Source organism: Gallus gallus, chromosome 14 (assembly GCF_016699485.2).
Source record: "Gallus gallus isolate bGalGal1 chromosome 14, bGalGal1.mat.broiler.GRCg7b, whole genome shotgun sequence".
Taxonomy (NCBI): Eukaryota; Metazoa; Chordata; class Aves; order Galliformes; family Phasianidae; genus Gallus; species Gallus gallus.
Window position 1 is genome coordinate 3,526,454 of NC_052545.1, and position 20,556 is coordinate 3,547,009.

General features: G+C 38.6%; 1 protein-coding gene across 2 annotated transcripts in view; it reads left to right on the forward strand.

Moving 5' to 3' along the window:
• Positions 1-494: 494 nt before the first annotated feature.
• The window catches only part of SDK1 (sidekick cell adhesion molecule 1), a 365,337-nt gene continuing 345,275 nt past the window's right edge, over positions 495-20,556 (forward strand). Inside the window, exon 1 of one of the 2 annotated variants that reach the window (XM_015294104.4) lies at positions 495-1,702. In XM_015294104.4, the coding sequence (XP_015149590.2) occupies positions 1,231-1,702 (472 nt within the window). In that variant the 5' untranslated portion in view covers positions 495-1,230. The remainder of the gene's footprint in view (positions 1,703-20,556) is intronic. The other variant, NM_204105.5, reaches the window with a different exon arrangement.

Here is a 20,556-nt window from a genome sequence, read left to right on the forward strand (position 1 = left end):
CTGAGGCTGAGGGAGGTGAGAAAAGTTCGGTCCGCCTTTGGGAGGCGGGGGGTTTGTTGGCTCAACTTCACGCTGAGGTGCTTTGTTTTTAACTTGCGTTCATCCCGGGTGTCCGCCTGGCAGAGCTACCCGTATCCTTTCTGTTTAGTGCAGGGAGGGGGGAGGGGATCTCCCACGAAACTTTTCCCTTTACGGAAGGCGGGACTGGAACAATACCCGATGCATTGTTTGAACGCGAAGACCTTGGGCGCTTCTTTTTTTTCCCCTTTGGGTGCGCTCCCACCGCCGCCGCCGCGGTGGTAGCGCGTTGCTTTCGTGTTTACAGCCGCCGTGAGGGAGAGCCGCCCGGCGGAGCGAGCACAGCCCCGCGCCGCGCCGACAGCGAGAGCAGCCGGGCGGATTTCACCTTGTTGCTGTTTGCTTCGGGAGATGTCGCTCCCCCCGCCCCGGAGGCCGCCCAGCTGCGGGTTGGCTCCGCTGCTGCGTCCGTAGCCGGGCAGAAGCGGAACGCGTTACGTGCGAGAGGTGATTGTTTTTTGGTCGCGGTCGCCCTGCGAGGAGGAAACCGGCGCCAATCTTCGAGGAGGAGGGAAATACGACCGGCTGTGCTTATCCCTACCTCGGGCTGAACGTGAGTTCAGGTGACGCCGCCGGCCTGCGGCTGGTTCGCGGCACGGCCGGCTGCAATCAGTGCCGGAGCCGCTCGCTTTAGCTCTCGAGGACCCTTCAGCCCCTCGTATTGACGGGAGAGATTTGTATCCAAAGGAAAATCGGATTAATATAAACTATGCAGAGCTTGGCGGGGATATCTGGAGACTAACCTGTCTGCGTGGCTAATCTTGAAATTGTCTGAAATAAATCCGCGGCGCGAGGAAGAGCGAGATACTTTCAATTAGTATTTGTTGTTTTGTTTTTTTTTTTTTTTTCCGGTGGTGCTTTTCTTCCCACCCCTTTACACGAGTTTAACCCTTCCGCTTCGAGGTTTTTATTGGAGAATGGGACACGTGCCGGAAGATTCCCTACGTTTGATGAATATCACAGGGGTAACAGTTGCCGTCATCCTTGCGGTATGAGAGGTGCTGTGGGGATGTGTGCTGCTGGCTGAGATGGATCCATCCTTCTGTGTTGCTGTTAGCAATGTGCCGAAGGATCCGGATTTACTGAAGTACTGAGGCCAATAAACTTACTCCTTCCCTGTTGAAGGCATTGGATGTGACAGCACGGAGAAACATGTGTTTCACATTTCTGACTGGTTGTTTTGGTGCAATCAATACTTCCACAAGAAACATTGACTTCGATGGTAATTATAACACAGTGAGGCACACAGAGCGCTGCTTTCGGGCTGCATGCAAAGTGAGCACAAATCAAAGAGTCCTCGGTTCCTGTGAAGTGGGGCTTTCTGTTCCCCCAAAACTCCAGGGCAAAGGCAGCTGGCGACGTTCCCAGCCCACCAAAGAGAGCCTGGCCTCGGGGTGCGGAGTGAGCGATGACCAAAGCGCTGTCAGGAGTGGCAGGCAGTCGGATCGGATGGGGATCAGTGAGGCAATGATGGTTGGAAGGAAGGTGGATCGTGAAATTATTGCCCGGAGGAATAGCAGGCGAGATGGAATGATGATGAAGTTAAACTTCTGTTTCTTCTTCTGTCGACGATGGTGGGCGTTTCTGTTGCTACAGCTCCACATGTTGCAAGCGCTGGCACAAGGTAAGGCTAGAGACATTTTTGTTTATAGAAATGCTGCGTCTGTCTTTCAAGAGGAAGGCAGTTTTGCTCGGGTAAAGATATACCGTTTTACTTTGTCCCTGTCAGAGGGAAACTGCAGAATTTGCAGGGAGTTGATTTCATGCAGGAACGGTCATTCATTATGCACGATTCTTTCTTTATGGAGCAGGGATTTGCAGGCTGTGTCTGCATGTTTCCCTTTCTCATTCTCCTATGCTTCCCCTATCCGCACCTCCCACAGAGAATCAATGGCTTATCGGGACCGAATCTATGCTTGTATTTACTTCAATCTCTCGGTGTGTTTCTGTGCTTTTTAGCGTCAGGCAGCAGAAGAGTTAACTGCTGGTTGTGTGTGTTTAAAAACACTGTGCACTGAGATAAGTTATTAGGAGAAGGGGACTCATAAATCCGCCTACTAGAACTAAATCAGGCATGTAAAAGGAATTCTTTAAGCATATGAGTGCTATTCTATGTGAACCTTGGTTCGAGCATTGTTCATTTCTTTTGGATTGCCAAGTAACATTTACCCGAGACAAAAACTGCAATTGATTCGTATCTGAGCTTTTCCACATCAGAGATCCTTGCAGTCAAATGAGTCACTTGTAAACGCAGGGTCAGAGTCGACCAATAGACGTTAAATATCAAGTGCCCATCACTTTGCATGTAAATGCCCTTCTAAAAATAAATAAATAAATAAAAATCGCCAAACGAAGCTTAATTCTTAATAATCCTTTGACAGAGCAAGCGATAAATGGCAGGCGGGAGCATTACAGTTGGCTGTGCAAAATAACGTGCTGAACAAATGCAGCTTTCACTTTCTTTGCTGGGCTGACTTTTATCGCAGCGTGCATTGTCTGACCGAAGCGGTGTGTGTCGTACGACGCGGAGCTGTGCCGTGTGGGACGAGGGGTTGGTTATTGCAGCGGAAGTTAATACTCCATGAAGGGGAATGGTCTTTGTTTTTTAGTTCTTTGTTGTCGGGTATTTCATAGGGAACAACGGTGCATTCAGCTTTAATAGCTGGATGGGCTCGTGAGTTGAGGGTTACAGAGCCAAGTCTGCAGTAGTTTGCCTGCTCAGGGTTTACTGCTGCACCTTTGAAAAGTTTGGAGCCTCGGGATACAGAAGAATTTTAATCCAGTGTTTAAAAATGGACTCCACCCTCAGAAACCTTTTCCAGCGCTTTGTTTATGCTGTCATTCCCATTCCCAAAGTGCTTATGCTGAGGCCTGCAAGCCCTAACAGGATATTGTTATTCTAAAACAAGGCATACCTGAAATAATTCTCCCTACACGTTACAATTCATGTAACCTTTTTTCTTTCCTTTTGGTGGTTGTTGATAGATGCCAGCACAACACTTAGGTTTGGAAGACAAACGCTGATTATTCTCCAAGTATACATGAAAAATGTAACAAGTTTTCATTTAAGACAGTTTTAAGGGCAAGTTATCCAGGAAGCAGTGCAGATGTCGTGTAAAATAGTTTTCTGTGGTTGAGTAGTAAGCTGGCAAACTAATTGGGTTACAAAGTGAGTTGAAACTTTTTTTTTTGGCAAAAACTATGAAAAATATATTCCAATGGAACATTGCAGATTGCTGAGCATTTGCAGTAATATTGGTCCTGTCTCTCTTTAGGAGTTACAGGGTAGTCACAAACTGTCCTTACGAAAAGTCCAAGTTGGGTGGTGTGCCCAAGGTGGGATGGGATGTGAAGGGAGTGAGATGTGTTGTTCCTGAGAAATATTGGTGTGGATAAAGGTTTGAAGTTTAGGAGACATTAAACGATGAAAGCAAGAAGACAACAACAGCAAAAAATACATGGTTCCACTTAATATAGTGCAAAAAATGCAGGTAGGTCTTTAAAACTTGGTTGACTCTCAAACCAACGTGAAGGTCTTAATGCTCAGTGCCTTTCCCAAATTTCACACTTATTTCTAAGCCACAGCTCTCTTTGCTCTCTGAGTTCTGATGGAGTCCAAAACATTCATCGCTGCCAAAGTTTAGAGAGAAGATGACAATTTTTATAGAAGTCCTTCTTGAAAATGGAACTTCTGGTACAACCTCAAAAACTTCTTATTGGATTGATGTGATTGTGTGCAGGAAGGAATTACATGACTCCAGTCTTACTGTGTGATAGAGAAAATGAATGTTCTAAATATACAGGCCATAGTTATCTGGAGAAACTCATCATACTATGCTGTAACCAGCTGATGTTTCTATAACAATTACTTAAGCATTAAAGTAATAAGAAAGTATACTCAAATAAAAGTTCTAAATTCTATGGAAATGTATTAGGCACAGTCATTGAGATTAAGTATGTTGTTCTGTGAAGTGAATGGAAGAAAATACTTTCAGCTCCAACAGGTTGTCTGAGTATTCTCTAGACTTGAATGATCATCTGTGTTAAAGCAAATCTAGAGGTAAACAGTAGATGAAATCACTTGTAAATTCATTTTGCACTTCGATTTTCAGCTTCTCTGTCTTCTGTAGTAGTTGTGTTATGTAGTTGGTTATAATGACTTATATGATTGCTTTTTCCTTTTCCATGTAAATTTAATTATTATGAATCATACGTTGGCTTACTGTACTGAATAATAATTTTTTTCCCAAAGCTCAGTGCAGTTAGTGCAGTTCTTCTGATAGTGGTAGAAGCTGACGGATGACCAATGCTATGGCCTGTTCCATAGCACAGCCCAGAGCTGTGCTCCCACTGCTCTTCTGGTTGCAGTATTGCATAGATATCCCTCAGACTGCGTGCGTGTCTCACCCTGCTTAGCACACTGGTCCATCTGTGAATGCGAAACGTCAGGAAAATTAGTGTGTAAGAGTCTGAATACTTCAACATATAGATGTAAGGAAATGTCTGTTATCCTTTGCCATGATGCCTCTTTCTATGGCATGTTTGTTAAATTTGAGTGCTAGGTGCTAGCTAGCCTTAAGTCATTGTGTGTCATCAAAAGTGGTGAGGTGCTAATTGATAATCACCATAATTATCAAATTAGAATTTGCAGGGCAATGGGAGAAGTGAATCATTTCCACGTGGTAACCGCTGTGCTTGGGAGAACGTTATCCTGCAGTGACCTCCAGCTCAGGGGTCTTGTAGGCCTTTGCATGGTCCTGTTGAATACACAGAGCTCTTTGCAGATTGGAATATTGGTTACATGTGAGGCTAACAAACACTGACGGCTACTGCATTATGAAATGTTCACTGAAATGCTAGACTGTTTGTATGAAAACAGGAAAATTCTGCTTATTTAAAGAGATTGGAAGCTGCTGGAAGTTACTCCGTGCTTCTTAATTGATTTAAGTACCTCTCAATGTCTTATTCTGTTGAAGAATAAAAGATAGGTAGAAAATATCCTCCTTTTGGATTGATGGCTGTAGTTCAGAATTATTTGGAAATAGACGAAGCCAGTTCATAGCTTTAAGTTTCTCCAACAGGAGATGGTAATCTTCAAATATTAAGAAAGAGAAGCTTGTCTGATTTTTTTTCTTATTTTAACAGCAATGGAAGTGTAATCTTTTCATGCCACTTGCTGAAATCTATAATTCAGCATTCTACAAGGACCTGAATGCATATTTAAGGTGGTATTGATATCTGTTATGTTTTGACAGAAGCGGTGATATGGGAGGTAGTAGAAAGTGCTGCCAGAGCCCTGCCTTTTTAATTCAAATATCTGATCTTTTGCTACTTATAAATATGGGAAGTTCTGGAAATGTTTTCAAGAACGTTTCCAACTGTGTTTGACGTGCAGAGTTAGTTGTTGGAAGGACAGAGAGGCAGTTCGATGTGAGTGTGCTATTTGCCATTATGAATTACATGTTGAATGATGCATTTCTAATTCCAAAAGATTCTGCTGCTATTTATTGGAAATTCATTCGTGTGTACTGGATTCAGTTGTTGTGTTCCCTTTCTTTAGAATAACATTTTAAATATGCAATAGTTTTTTTTTAACAGATTAATTCTTTGGGTTTGTAATTGTAATAATAAATGGATTTGAAGGAGGCGTTACAATCTCAGTCTGAAGAGAAATGGAATGGAGAGAGCAGAATTTTTCTGTGGCAATATCCAACTTTTAACTCTCTCTGCTTTGGTAAATTGGAGTTTGCTTCCTCTGCTCATCTTTGGCTGAAAAATTAATTCCTCTCAATATTTCTCAAAGCAAGTTTAAAGAGATGCATATCTGTCAGCATTTAAAGTGCACTGTTTCAGAGTTTCTTGAGTGCATTGTTATTGTGCTACTAGAGAGGTAGCAATATGGTACACAGGTTGCTCCAAAAGTAATGCCTCCTAACTATTTTCATGGAAACTGCAACATTTTCAAAGAGCACAAAAGGCTATTTGCTAGAGCAAATTCTCAGCTACAAAAGATGATTTTTCAATGTACTCACCATCATTAGCTCTGTGTTTTTGCCACTGATGAACAAAAGCCAACCTGCCTCACTGGTACAAATCAGAGGTAACCTGCTGTGCCACTGTTGAAATGCATGATCCACCTCCTCACTGTGCTCGCATCCCACATTCCATAAACATTCAGCATCAATGAATGTCAGTGGGTGCAATTTTTTTCCACATTTATTACACACCTTTGCTCCATCTGCGCTTCCGTGTCAGATTCTGCTTTGTCAGACAGCCCCTCTGCTGCTGTCTGTCATGTGGCAACAACATGGAACAGAATATTGGCAGGAAGGTTCAACTTCTACTGCTGTATAACCAACATCCACCTCTGATGTTGTGGGGCAACATGATAAAACAGGAGGCATTACTTTTGGAGCAGCCTTGGTATAGTATATCTGTATCTAGGATCTATTCATGTGTCACCAGAAGATACTTAGAACAGGAGTAGTGTAGGTATGGAGGGAGATTGGGGTGGTTTAGTCCCAGAGTTCTGCAGTGTGTCTTTCGTATCACTCAAGCAAAACAAAGAAATGGGTGCTCCTGTTCATAGTCCTTGGAAAGCTGTTCTGGAAGGCTCTGTTATTTCTGGCTATTATGAACAACAAAGGCTAATATTGACTAATATTTTGAAGACTATTTGGCTGATTAAACAAACAATAGAAGTTTTAATAAGTCTTACGGTGAATAATTACGAAGCTGTGTGAAGGTCTTGGACTTTCAGATGTCTCAAAGGGAAATTTTTTGTTTTTTTGTTCCTAAGGGCACACACCTGTGTATCTTGTAAACACTGTTGATGAAAACAAAACGTTTTCATCCATTTAGCAACTTTGTGTGCAGCTTCACCTGAGCGTCAGTTCTGAAGGGGCTGGTTTCTTGATTCACTTGGGTCTTTTTGCTGTAATGAGTCTGTGGGCAGACTGAAAGCAATTAGATTCCATGCAGATCAAACCCGTCTTTGTGCAGAGTTCACTGTGCAGTGAGCTCTTTCAACCGTACACGCAGAAGTCCTTTGCATATATCAATATCTAGTGTATTTAAGTACCTTTTGGTGAACTAACTGATGATTTGTTGATCCCTTTGTGGTCTCCAGAATAGTTTTCTTCTTGAAAGTGTGTCAACTAGAATAACTTTCACCACTATTTGCTCAGAGATGGAAAATGTCAGAACTGAGGTAGCTTGTACATCTTTAATCCACATTCCTCATGCATGAGCACAATGATTAAGTTTGAATTGATACATAATGTTTTACTGTCTTACCCTCATTAGAAGCTAAGAATGCTGCTCACTGATCAGTTTTTCAGTGTTTTGTCTTCTTGTCAGTGCTTGGCCCCATCTTTCACTGACTTGAAATGTTTTAAATTCAGCACAAAAAGACTTTTGTATGTTTTAAAGGAAGAACTGTTAGCAGCTATGGCATTGCATTGGATTAGGCTACTTATAGTTATTACAGCTGTGAAGCAGGTGGTTAGTGAGCGTTGCTTTCTGTGTGTGAGTGACTATAGAGTATTTTCTAGTGAATAAAGACTCTTCTCTCCATGTGCCTCAGACAGCACTTCACTGGCCATATAGCTCATGCAGAACAAAAATATCACTCCATGAAAGATTTGTTTCTGACGAAGTTGGGGTCCCTGGGTGTTCCATCCTGCGATGATGTTGGTTGTCTTACCAAGTAGTGCAGACAACTTCTTCATTTTTATTCCCTTGGAAAAAATCCTTTTCTTATTCACGTGTTGTCAGTTTAACTCTATTGAACTGCAGACTTCTTACAGGAAGCGTAGTGTATCTCAGTTCGTTGGTTATGAATAGGTATGAAATATATGCAACAATTTTTCCACTTTATTTATTTATTTTGCACCTGAGTAAAACTTTCAGACAACCTGTGGACGTGATCTTTGAAACGTCTCCTCCCCAGGATATCCAGTGCATTCTGTAGGGATTAGGTCATGTCGCATTTGCAGTTGGAGTTCAAAGGGTTATGTGACTGAGAAGGTAAGAGCCTTTTATTTTAGCACACGCATTGACTTCATTACTTTTAAACTACTACGACTGCTTTTGTAAGATCTGTGCATTGTGCAGATTCTTGGCTTCTAGACGTGCATGTTATTTGCATATTGTATCCTGAGCGTTAGTATTTCTGGTTTACATAGTCACTTTTTGTTCTGCCATTGCTACAAAAGGCAATAAAGTTGTTACTATGTAGAAGACATCATAGCCTGTTGCTAATCATGTTTTATCTGTAAAATGTTAGGTGTTACAACTTGCACCAATATTACAAGTAGGGGCTTTGGAAAGCTAAGCGTTGGTAAAGCTAACGTTCAGCTGTTTTTGCTCCCTGAGCTAGCTGAAACTGGGCTCACTCATCTATCAGGGACAGTGCAACAGCACTGATGGGAATATGTGGCCATGGCATGTGATCCTGGTAGCCATCACTAAGATCAGGGGAAACTGAGAGAACTTTCAGGTCTAGACAAAATACAAGACAGTGTGAACTGCCTAATGAAGGAGCATTTGGAGGCTGGTGCTTCTGGAGAGAAAATAGGAAGGTTAGTACTTTACTGGGGTGGTTTAGAGGACTTAACTTTGGATTTCTTTTCTGAAAGACACATTAAGGGAATTCCTCCCTTTCTTAGAGGGAAGCTTATAGAGTAAGTACTAAAGTTAAGCAATGCAAATATTCCCCTTAATCCCCTTATATATAAATTCTTGTGACCTATAAAGTGAAAAATGTTTTTTCCTCTGTCCTGTCTACCTAAGTTGCAGATTTCACAGGTACTCCTTTCTAACGTTTGTATCTAACATGCAGATTCAGCAGGTAAAAATGATGATAGCAGCTCCAACTAATAAAATTAAGCCTTTAACTCTACTTTATGCAAAATGTGGGAGTGGATTGTACAATCTTATGGTGTGTCACAGCGTTCAGATAAGTTGTGAGGTGCCATTCTTGATAAATGATAAAGCATTTGTGGTTTTTAGGCAGATAACCTGAATCTTTAATCCTGTTTTTCACATTTCCATGCTCTAATGCAGCAGTCTGAAGAGCAAGTTGATTCTGGTAGATAAATCATTATCCCTTAGGTCTCCTTAAACCACTTTATGGTCTTTCAAGCAATAAGCCATATTTTTTTAAAATAAACTCCTAGGTCTAACAGGTTATCTAGCAAATAATTTGTTAGGTATAGCTCTCTTGGACTAGAAAGTAGAGAGTAATGATACATAACTCCAGTACATGTTGCTAAAGTGGTCCCACTTTGATTCCAGGGTGAAACCGAGTCTGTAACTCATTACTATGCAGAAATCAGAAGGTCTGATAGACCCTACTTCCATCCTCAGATTCATGTTTATCTAACTGTATATGCTGTGGCTTTGACAAGTGCTTTTAGCATTGAGTTCATAGGAAATCTGGTCAGTAACATTACAGCCTTCTAAGAATACTAGTAAGAATGAAATGAAGCTACAATTTGATTAAGCCTCACATATGGACATACAGAAGAGGATGCTTTTTATTATACTGTTTGCTCTATCAACATTTTTGTCTGATGAAGCAGTCATTGTTACCTTTCCTGCACACTGGAGAACCTCCTTTATTTCTTATTACTTATCCATGAGGAAGTACAGAGGATGTTCATGACTAATGACTTAAATAACTAGATGGTATGCAGTGATCAGAAATGAAATATATGGCACTATGCCATACCTGCAATTGAAGATCATATGTTTATTGTTACATGGAACAAACGGAAACGGATGCAGTGCTGCAGTATTGAAATGGGTAGGAGAAGGGAAGGGAATTATCTAACATTATCTATTAACATTATCTCTAAATATGTGCATGGATTGTTTTGTTTTTAAGTTCTCTTGAATCTGTGCATGTAGAGGTGCCACTGACTTTCCTTGCTGACTCTTTGGGACTATTTTCTTCCTTCATCATCAAGAGATTGACTGATTCTAACTGATCACACTAATGCTACTTTGCAAAAGAGCACCCTTATGCATCTTTCTCTACTGTCCTCACTAAGGAGAAAATCTTTCCATTGGTGTCCTTTAAAATCTGCAAGAACTCTATTTTTCTATGATGCATGCAAAGAGCTTTCCAGTTATGTAGTTGGTAACGTGCTGAAAACACTGCTGTCCAGGTTGATGAGGACTGTCTAATTATTCATGTGTGTGCCCATCGCTGTGTCTCACTGCTGTCCTGTTTTGTATTGTCTTCTCTCCTGGAAGTAGTGTGCAAGACTCAGTATTTTGAACTGCTCCTCAGAGTCTGTGTCTTCTGCTCTTGAAAAGAACACTTATATTATGTAATAACTTCCTGACTTTTGTAGACTGAGAGAAAGTGTTTCCTATTCACAGAGCCTAATTGTACTATTGTTAGATATCTGTACAGCAGGGCTGAAAAAATTCTGCATTGAACCATTTTTGTTCATGGAAATGGGATACTGGGTATATGATTTTGCCTTGGTTCAACAGGAAAAATAGGCATATTAGTATCTAATATATTTATTTCAAGTTCACCTATACCTATTTGGATAACAATCTTTCTTATATTAATTTTCATTGCATATGATTTATTATTAGTGTTTAATTGGTAAAATATTTGTACGTATTTTACTGAATCTTCTGGTGAGAACTGAACATAGAAACAAGTCAAAATGAAAAGGTTTAAGTGGTGGTAAATTCAGTGTTACATTTACTATGTAAGTTTATCATGATTAAGATACGATGCCCTGTCAGTCCCATTCAAGCTTCTTACAAGTATAATTCTCATCTTCTGTATTCTGAATTGAACTGTCTTCTACTCCCCAAAACTTGAACACCTAGTTAGAGCACACTGTTGTCAGTAAAAGTCAGCAAAGTTAATTGCTGTTCTTGGTAAATTTGAAGACTGCAAATCTTATTAATTGTGTTACTGAAATTCAGGTGAGATCTAAAACTTAATCTTGTAATTCTCAAATTCCTGGCGTTGTGCTATTAGAAATGAACCAGCAAACTAGTGAAGTAGGTGGTGAAGAAATGTAACATGGCTCTGCAGTTGGACATCCTATTCTCATGAGCAGAGTTGAATGCCTTTTATCTGTAACAATGCAGAATGGAAGCTTGATGCCTGCAAAATAGCTTTCACCAACAAACATGTTATCACTTTCAGCCTAAATGCTCTTTGACTGAATAGAGATAAAACAGTTTTTTCAATTTTTTTAATGCATTTGACATCATTCTGAACACATCTATTTTAATATTTCCTTTCTGTAGGCAATTTCCTCTGTAATTTGGCAGTCAGTGAGGAGAGACGCAAACACAAGTAAAACAGACAAACGTCACTGTAAAACTAAAATCTGCCAGCAGAGGAAGCTTTCGGCAGATAGAGCTTTCAAAATTACTTCAGATATAATTGTGTCTTCCCCTAAGAGGCTGAGACCAAAAGAACATGGTCTTTGGTCTAGGTTCTACTCTCACTGAAGTATAACTAAGTAGGATTGTGTTTTCGTTGTCCTTTAAATTCTTAGTTTCATTGTGATAGTTATTAAATGAAGGATATCCTTTGGAGAGTAAGTAGTTATTTTTCTATACTTAGAAATGGCAAAATACAAAAGCCTTCACACATTGATAAGTAGAATAACAAAGGAAAGTGTTTTGTAAGTCTGAATTAGTGGCAGATCAATTAATAGACAATATTTTTAATCTTCTCATTTTACTCTGTCTCAGCTTTATCACTGTCAATGTAGTCCTCAGTTAAGGAAGAACCTTTCCACTAGGGTATATTCTGATCTCAACTGAAGTTCCATGCGCAGAAGTTTTGCATCCATCATGGGCATATGTAGCTGGATGGTAACTGAGCTGACTTGGGAAGCACAGAAGTAACTGTCAGCTTGTGCAGTCCAGTCAGAAAGACTTATTAGGTTAAGAAATGATCACTGTATGGGAACTGTTGAGTCACAGCCTGAACCACTGATTGAGCACCTGGGGAAAGGACCTGGTCAGCTCTGGGAGCACAGATGAAGGTAATTCAGCTGTGAGGCAGGAAGGGGTGGAGGCTGGCTGCACCTCTCTTAGACCTCATTTAAGGGCTGACTGCCACTGGGGAAGGGTCTCTGGTTGGAGATCCCTCCCTTGTGGGTTTGTCCCTGCAAGCTGAGCTCTTCAGAGATGGGTGAGCACTTTTCCTTTCCCTTTGTAACGCGGTTCCATTTGTGCTAGTCCCTTTGTTATTACACCTCCTATATCACTATTCTGCCACATTGATCTTTCTGATTGTTACAATCAGTGGTGCATTTTATTATTTAATAGCTGTTCCAGCAGTTTATACAAACAAGGTCAATTTGTTTGTATTGTAAATAAAAAATAAAGTGGTGGGTAGTCTTGGATTTTCACTCTTCCATGTGAACAAACATCTGTTTTCCTACAAGAGCCCTTAGCATTCTAAATAACCTTCTATAGAGCTGCTGAACTTCATAACTACTGATAAGCCAACTTTTGTGCAAATGTTCACTGCAGTGGAGGGTTAGCTGTCACTTTATTAGAATTAATGGCACAGCTACTCATGTTTACTTGAAATTCACTGCAGCATGAAAGTGAATAGGTGTTGGTGCTTTGGTAAACCATGGCACATTGCACATTTTTTATAGCCAATTAGTGAGTGTTGGTGTTGGGCTTGTGCAGTGCATCTGGTTGTCACTTACACTTGAATGTTGAATTTAATTAACATCCAAATCAGTGTGTTTACTAGAAGAGTTCTGTTTAAACCATTAGCATGTGTCAAAGGCTGTGGGTAGTGCGTCACTTGTGAAAGAAAGAAAATGTTTGCTGCTGTTTTATTACAAGACAAGATACAGTGCTGTTCCAGGAACATGACTGCCTGGACTGAAAGACCTCCCAGAACCAATATGGGAGATGCCAGATATGGATTTCCTCTAATTCAGTCAAATCTTACATCCCATGTGAAAGGCAGATTCAATTTCATGCATATTTGCAGCTTTCGGTTACTTTTCCAGATATCCAAGCCTGAGCTGCCTTGAGATTCTGGAGAAGTGGCTACATGCTGAATAAACTGTGTTCATGCTTGGTTGGTCAGCTGCTGTGAGGCAAATAAAACACAAGACAGAGCTATTCAGAGCTCATGTAATAAGCCTGCAAGTAGAATGTACTGTGTGCACGAAGAGCTGTCCATTGTGATTGATACACTGGAGTTTTCAGTCTTCAGTGTGCTTCAGCCCTGTGGAGCCCTCTTGTTGCTTCTTGTAAGCATTTATGTTAATTTAGTTAATTTTGCAGACAAAGTATTACTTCTGCATAGAAAAATGTTCGAGATTAACATATGAATATACTATTTTTGATTTAATTATATTTTCCAAATTAGGATTTAAATGACTCTGCCCTGTTTTGAGTAATTCTTCTTTATCAGTTTACTTTTAACGTATCTGGAAGAATGTTTTGTGTCATTTGGCATTCGGTTAAATAACTGTATTCTTGCAGGCTTTTTTTGGCTATGTGACAGTTCAAAACTATAGCTCTCAGCATGAAGTGTAAGATGGAAAATATTGTCCTAATAATGATTTCCACCCTCAATTCCTTCTCCCTTATTCAATTGCCTTCACTTGATTATCTAAATTCTGCTGACAGGAGCAACATGGTGATAAAAGGGGGGGAGGAAGAGAAATGGAAGTAAGGTACAGATATAGTATGAATAGTGTGCCCATCTTTAACTGAGTCCAACTGACAAAACAGGTGTAGTTTGGAGGTCTTCTCCTTTCTTTAGCAAGGTTTATTTTTCCCATTTCATATACAGTTATCAAAACTTACTTCAAGATCTTCTGATATTTGAGTTGAATCATTAACTTATTCAGTGCTTAAATTTTAATCAACTCATCCTGCTATGTACAATAGATACACCATCTGTACACCTTTCAGACTTCTCCTGCAGCCTGTGTATTTTTTTTAACAGTAGTGAAAAACTGGAATATATTAAGAATTTTAGTTTCACATTTTGGTCACGGTTGTTGCTGTTGCGCAAACATGTTACTCGTTTTATTTATTATTATTATTTTTTATTTATTACTCTTTATCACCTTTTAGTCGTCTAAAACTACGTGAAAACAATGATACTGAAATAATTATCTAAGAAGTTGTCGCCTTAAATCTTAAGGTGCTATTTTTAAGCTAAATAGCAGACAAAAGGTTGCACTGTTTTTGGTTCAGATAAGGGCATTAATATCAATATGTTGTGTTATTTGTCCTGTTGTCATTTACTTTAGGGGTATGAAATTAATTTTTGTGATTTAATTAAATGTGCTGCTGGATTTCACATTTCTAAGCATAACTTGTGTTTTTGCATCAATATAGTTTCATTTTCTACCTTGTATATTGACAAAGAAACTATCTGGAATTGCATGGTCTTAAGTGGAGATCGCAGATCTCATCAATCTGCATTGTGAAATGTAATAATGTCGGAGTCAAAACACTTGGGGTTATTCAATTACTGGCTGGGCTTTTCCACAGCTCTGTGTGTAGTAGTTCTGTCAGAAACAAAGCGTTCAGATCTTTCAGATGTATCATTTTTGAAGGAACAGCTGAAGGCAACAGGTTTCAAGCTCCGAGTCCTTAATAAAGGGTGAACAATTACCACTGTCGGCCATTCATTAAGTGTGCTATTAAATTTGTAGGTAAAAAATGAAGTGCATTAGTACATTTTTGTGTGGCACAAAAGAGGTGTTAGATTTTTTCCTTATACAGAGCATGTCTTCTGTATCTTAGACCTTGTACTATTCTACAGCTAATTACAGCGAATCCTTTTAATAGGAGGAAACTAATGACCACCTAAACCAGTGTCTTAAAGTGGAAGGTTAAGGTTTGCATGGCTGGGTTCAACATGAAAACTGATTTAATTTTACAAATAAAGTAATGTGTATAAAAGTAGTTGATGTAAATTTAGCTAGTATTCAGTAAAACTTACATACTAAACATGATTCTCTGAAATGGTGATTTTTAGTTATTTTTGAAAGTTTCTATGCTGCTTTTATGTTGTTACTATAACATTCCTAATAGTTTTGCTCTATGCATTTAAAAGCTTCAGTTGTACTGGGACAGTTTGAGAACTTTTCCAGCAGAGTAATTAACATACGCTGTAGGGGTAACTGATAAGTGTTATTGAAGTTACACAGATTAATCCCAATGAAGTTCTTTAATGTCATTTTGTAAATTGCACTCTTCTTCTTAATGTCAGTCTGATCTAATTTTTTGCACAGAAGCAAATGTGTTTCTTTTTTGTGTGAAAAAGGATGGATGTGCTTCAGCAGGTTTCAGGAATGGAGAAATTACTCTGTCCACTCAGGCTGGTAATGGGATGTAATGCCCTTCAGAGGCAAAAAGTCCATTTATATGTAAGTCTTTTGTGATGCAAATACTTGTCTTTTGGGATAAGTAGTTTTTATGGCCACTCATAATAAAGCCAAGAAGTCCTGCATTTTATGTTTGATTTTTATATATATATATATATGTATAATATATATGTATTTTTTAAAAAGATTAATTTGGGCTTTATGTAGGAGACTTAAGAGAATAATCAGGATTGGGTTGTTGAGAAGATCAAAAGCAGGAAAGGAATGATAAATAGAAGCTCTGTTGGAACCAGTGGAAAGGCAAGACATGAGACTGTATCTTCATGTGTATTGTTAAGTAAAAACATGAGTATACTCTGAATGTTGCTTAACAAGGTACACAGAGCAGTTTGATAGCTCAGAAGGTTAATGTGAGATAGTTAATAAAATTAGATTTTCTTTTAAAGTCCAAAGTCTTAAATGTAGTTGCTTAGGTATTCTGTTCTTTTTCCCACTGCTTGTTTGTTTTTGTGCCCCGTGGAAGGATTTCTATTAGCAGAAGGGATGTTCTCTGTGGGAGACAACAGAACTGCTGTATAAATGACTTCTTCCTCACTGGAAGATGATGAATCTTTCTGGAGTTCTTACCCATGAATTCTCAGCGCTGTCCTTGTGGGAAGAGAGCAGAATAAATATCTCAGGAATTGTAAGTTGCAAGAAAAAAATAATATATAAATTGGAAAATAAAATAGGAAAACTACCTAAGTGCTGCTGCGGGGGGTTTTGTAAGAGGAACAGTCTCTGGGCACTCCAAAGGAATAGAGCTGTGCAGTAATTATGAAGGCTCTGCCATTCTCTTTCCCACCCTTCGGTGTCTCAGGTTCCAGTTACTTTAGCCTGTTTGTCAAAATGAATATCTAATCTTTGAGTCTGCTTGTAAACCACCAGTTTCTTTGTGTCATACGATTGGTGTTGTGGTACTGAAGTACGGTGTGTTCCATCACTCTTTCAAAGGGAATTAGTTTAAAAAATATCTTGTCCTGGCTACCTTCTGATCTGCATTGGTTGTAAAAATGGAGGTAGGTAGAAGAGTTTTATTTGGTTACTGTCATTAGAGTGGCGGATGAATCCTTTATTGTTTATCTGTTTTAATGTCCTAATGACTACTTGATCTTCTTGGGTCCTACTTCTCTTCATTGCATCATCAGAATTGTTTAGCAAGTTCTAGACAAATAACCTCTGTAAATTCTTTCAAGTCACAAAAGTCTTCAAGTGTTGGTGAAGGTAATGATATTGCATTGATGTTGCAAATATTAAATTGCTCAGCAATATTTTACAACTGGTTACGGCCTTTGAAAACAAAATAATTCTTTTTTTGTTTCTCTCAGACTTCAACAGGGCCATCAGTTTGAGTTTGGTTTATAATAGCACATATATGGCATGGAAATCAACAAGTGATAATAAACTTGGAAGCTTATAATGCCAATTTTAATAGCTTCTTTTCACAGCAGATTCATGCTTGGTGCTGCAGGGCACAGGTTATCCAGTAACAAGGAAAACAGAGCAATGCCCATTGTTTGCTTGATTATCTCTTTAACTTTTGGAGCAGGTAACTGCTTCAAGTATCTGCCTGATACTGATTGTTTGCTCATTAGAGTGAGGTTCCTCTTACGTCTTCATCCCAGATTCCTTTGTAATATGTTGTCTCCTTTCAAAGAACTTTAAAACCATTATTTAAAAATGTAACAATTATAGATAAAATAAATGACCTGCAGTATTTAACATGAGAGAAATGAAATATTTATTATGTTGTAGACTTACTGCACGGCGTAACAATATTAATAGGGATTTAAAAGTTTAATACTAATAACTGTATAAAAAGGATGTTCAGAAGAATATGAAAAGTAATAATTTTTTTATATACATTCAGTTAAACGCTTTTCTGTTTCTACTTCAGGAAGTTCTTGCCGGAAAACTAAATATTTATAGAAATAAGAATCTTGATTATTAAATGGTAGTCTTTTTAGGCCAGTGTTTAAGTAGTAATTTCCGTAATTATGTATGTGGAAAGCAGCTAGATGGGAAAAAATGAAATTCGGTTTAATTATAGTTTGATCAGATTTCTTTATTTTCGAATTTAGAAAATCACACTTGATAAATTATTTCAGCTGTGCTTATAAGCAACTGTGTGCTCTTTGGCTTGGCTCCTGATTCTGCTGTGTTATCAGGGCAGGAATGTTTTCTTCTGGGTTGCTCAGGAGGCAATGAAGAATGAGAATGATGAGTACTGAATCCTTCTATCTGTATCCTTATGCATAGCTGCTTCCTAGGATTTGAGTGTGTTTTGAATTCCCCAGCACCACGGAAGAGGCAGTTCTGGGCTTTGTTATATGATGAGATGTAGGATAGCTTTGCTTCCTTATGGAAGCAAGGTCAAATGTCATCTGTTGCTTGTCATTACAATCAGTATGGCTAGCCCAGTATGTGGTTCATTAGATGCTCATAATAGCGTACAGTAATCTCAGAACTTTCTGTTCTTGTCTGAGCATTCAGATACATGATGGATTTATTTTGTGATTTACTAAAATCTAAAATGCACTAGCACAGGAAATAGAGAATGTTACCTAGAATTTCTTGAACAGATTTACCCAGTTGTTAAATGCCTTAGTAGTTACCTTAACCTGAAACGCATGTTATAAGACATAGTAGGATTGAAATGCAGTAGTTAACTCAAAACTTAATTAATATTTCTAAGGCAGGAGATTGGAAGAATCTTACAGCTTCCTGGCTTTTTGAACTCTGAGAACTCTCTGCAGTGGAACTGTTGCATTAAATAGTTATCACTCAGTCTCTTTATGCTGGAAGTTTATACTGCTGTTATCAAGAATATCTATTTGAAAGTAATTAGCATCAAGGTTTCCAAAATTAAACCTTGGATGTTGATGATGCGCATATATCTGTAACTGGAGTGCCTTGAAGGAGGCAGCAAAAATATCGTCCACCAAAGGCTTAGCAGAGCATAGGAGTTACTTCATGAACAGAAATGTGAAAAACTGGCAGGCCATGAGGGTTGAGCGTATCAGGTGTAGGCAGAGTATAGAATGCTTGAACAACATGGTCCCCCTGAAATGGTGAGGATTTTGGTTTCTTTGTTTCCTGGTGCTTCTTGTTATGTTTTATGGGAAGGGATCAAGTCACCTCCACTGTTCTTAGTAGTGTTCAGGTTTGCAGACAAAAGTATGAGGTGGTGGAACTGAAAGTTCTCAAGATGTTGATGTTCTGAAGGCCAGGTGTAACAGTGCGGCCAAACTCCTTTCCATGCATCTTCAGTTGCGTACAGGTACTTCAGTGGAGTAACTGCAGCACTTGTATGCTGATGTTTGGGATTCTATTTTTCACTGTGTCCTTCCCTCGTTACGTTTGGCAGATGATACCTTTGTGGATCATTATTTTTTAGTAGTTATTTTATTATTTTTGAATTTTGTATTTGTTTGTTTGTTTTATTACTATGCTTTTTATTATTCCTTCTTTGCTGCTTGATTGTATTCCCAAGGTAATTTTGTCTGAAGATTCTTCATTAGATTTATGAACTGAATCATGTAACTTTCTTCCACTGATTCCTACCCTTTTTATGTTTTTTTGTTTGTTGAACTAAAGTGAACTAAAGATTTCTTTTTTTTGTTTCCTAGGCATTTCAACAATCCCAATCTCCATAGGATTCTGGCTAAAAGAAAAGAATGTGTGAATGTATTTTATTTGGTAGCTTGTGATAATAATTTAAAAACTATGCCTGGCTTTCTGCTTTCTTTGTGTTACAGTTCCATTAGAGCAGCTCCCTGGTCCGTTATTGTGACTTTAACCATAGAATTTACGTTATTAGTCTAAAATGTTATTGGGTATCCATTTGTAGCCTGAGGTGTAACTGGATCAGGTTTAATGAGCCCAAGAACGATGAGCAATTTTAGTGGCAGTTGTTTGAACCAGATAGATGGATAGACATTATATTAGAATACAGCGAGTCATAGAATCACCAAGGTTGGAGAATATCTCCAAGATTATCCAGACCAACCAGCAAAATGAGCCTTGCCCACTGTTTTTGGTCACTGTGAAAATAGAATTTCTCTCATTTCAATTTCTGTCATTTTTATAACCTGCAGTAAATTAGTGCGTAGAAGTTTTCTGCCAAAAGCCATTCACATCCATATTATGTTTATCTGAAATATAGTTTCTGCAGCCATTTTTTTTCCCCTCTAACAGTCACTTGAATGATAGTGGTCAATATGTTTTCTGTAGATTAGTCTATATTTAAAACTATGTTGCTTTGAGATACTGGATAGTTATTGCTGCTACATTATAAGCTCTGTAGGTCATCACCACTTCTTAATCAGATTATACTACCATACTTTATCTGTGACATCATCAGTACTAGAAGTGCAGTGTAACCATTGCTTGTAGGGTGTTTAGTTTACTGGATAAAAATGCTTCAGTGAGTATTTTAGATGAGCCAAATGAGCTTTAATAATAGCATCTGCAGATATTGTATTAATATTGTTTTGTATGAAATTATTTTTCTGTGGAAGTAATTCTGTGATGTAGTAGTTGAGAATCTATCCAATGGTTTTGGGGTCATTTCATTTCTGTCTGCTTCAGCTCCTTTTCACCCAGTTTCTTTTTTGTTAAACGTTATGGCAGACAATGATATTTTATCTATTTTATAATATGACAAAATCCAATGGAAGAAAAATAGGTTTTAATTTGTATATTTCTGTGTTACTGAAGAGCTATGTGGGGAAATTAAAGTTTGTTGTTAGCTGTGAGAGTATAAAAGAGCTGTGCAACAATACTCTTGTAGATATAGTGCTTGCTTCCTGGAAGCTATTAATGCTATTACAGTTTATTAGTGATGCATCATAAAGTGCATATGAAGATGACATTACTCTCAGCCTAACAAAAGAAAATTATAAAGACAGAAGTAAGAACAAAATCTTTAAAGATGGTTTGACTGGAGCCTGCTGCAGACTTTATTATGGCATTGTTAATTATAGAAAAATCTGCTACTCAGAGTTATGGGTTCTCAAAATGAATGCCACGTTAATGGATAAAATCAGACCCGTTATCAAAAGGAGTTTTA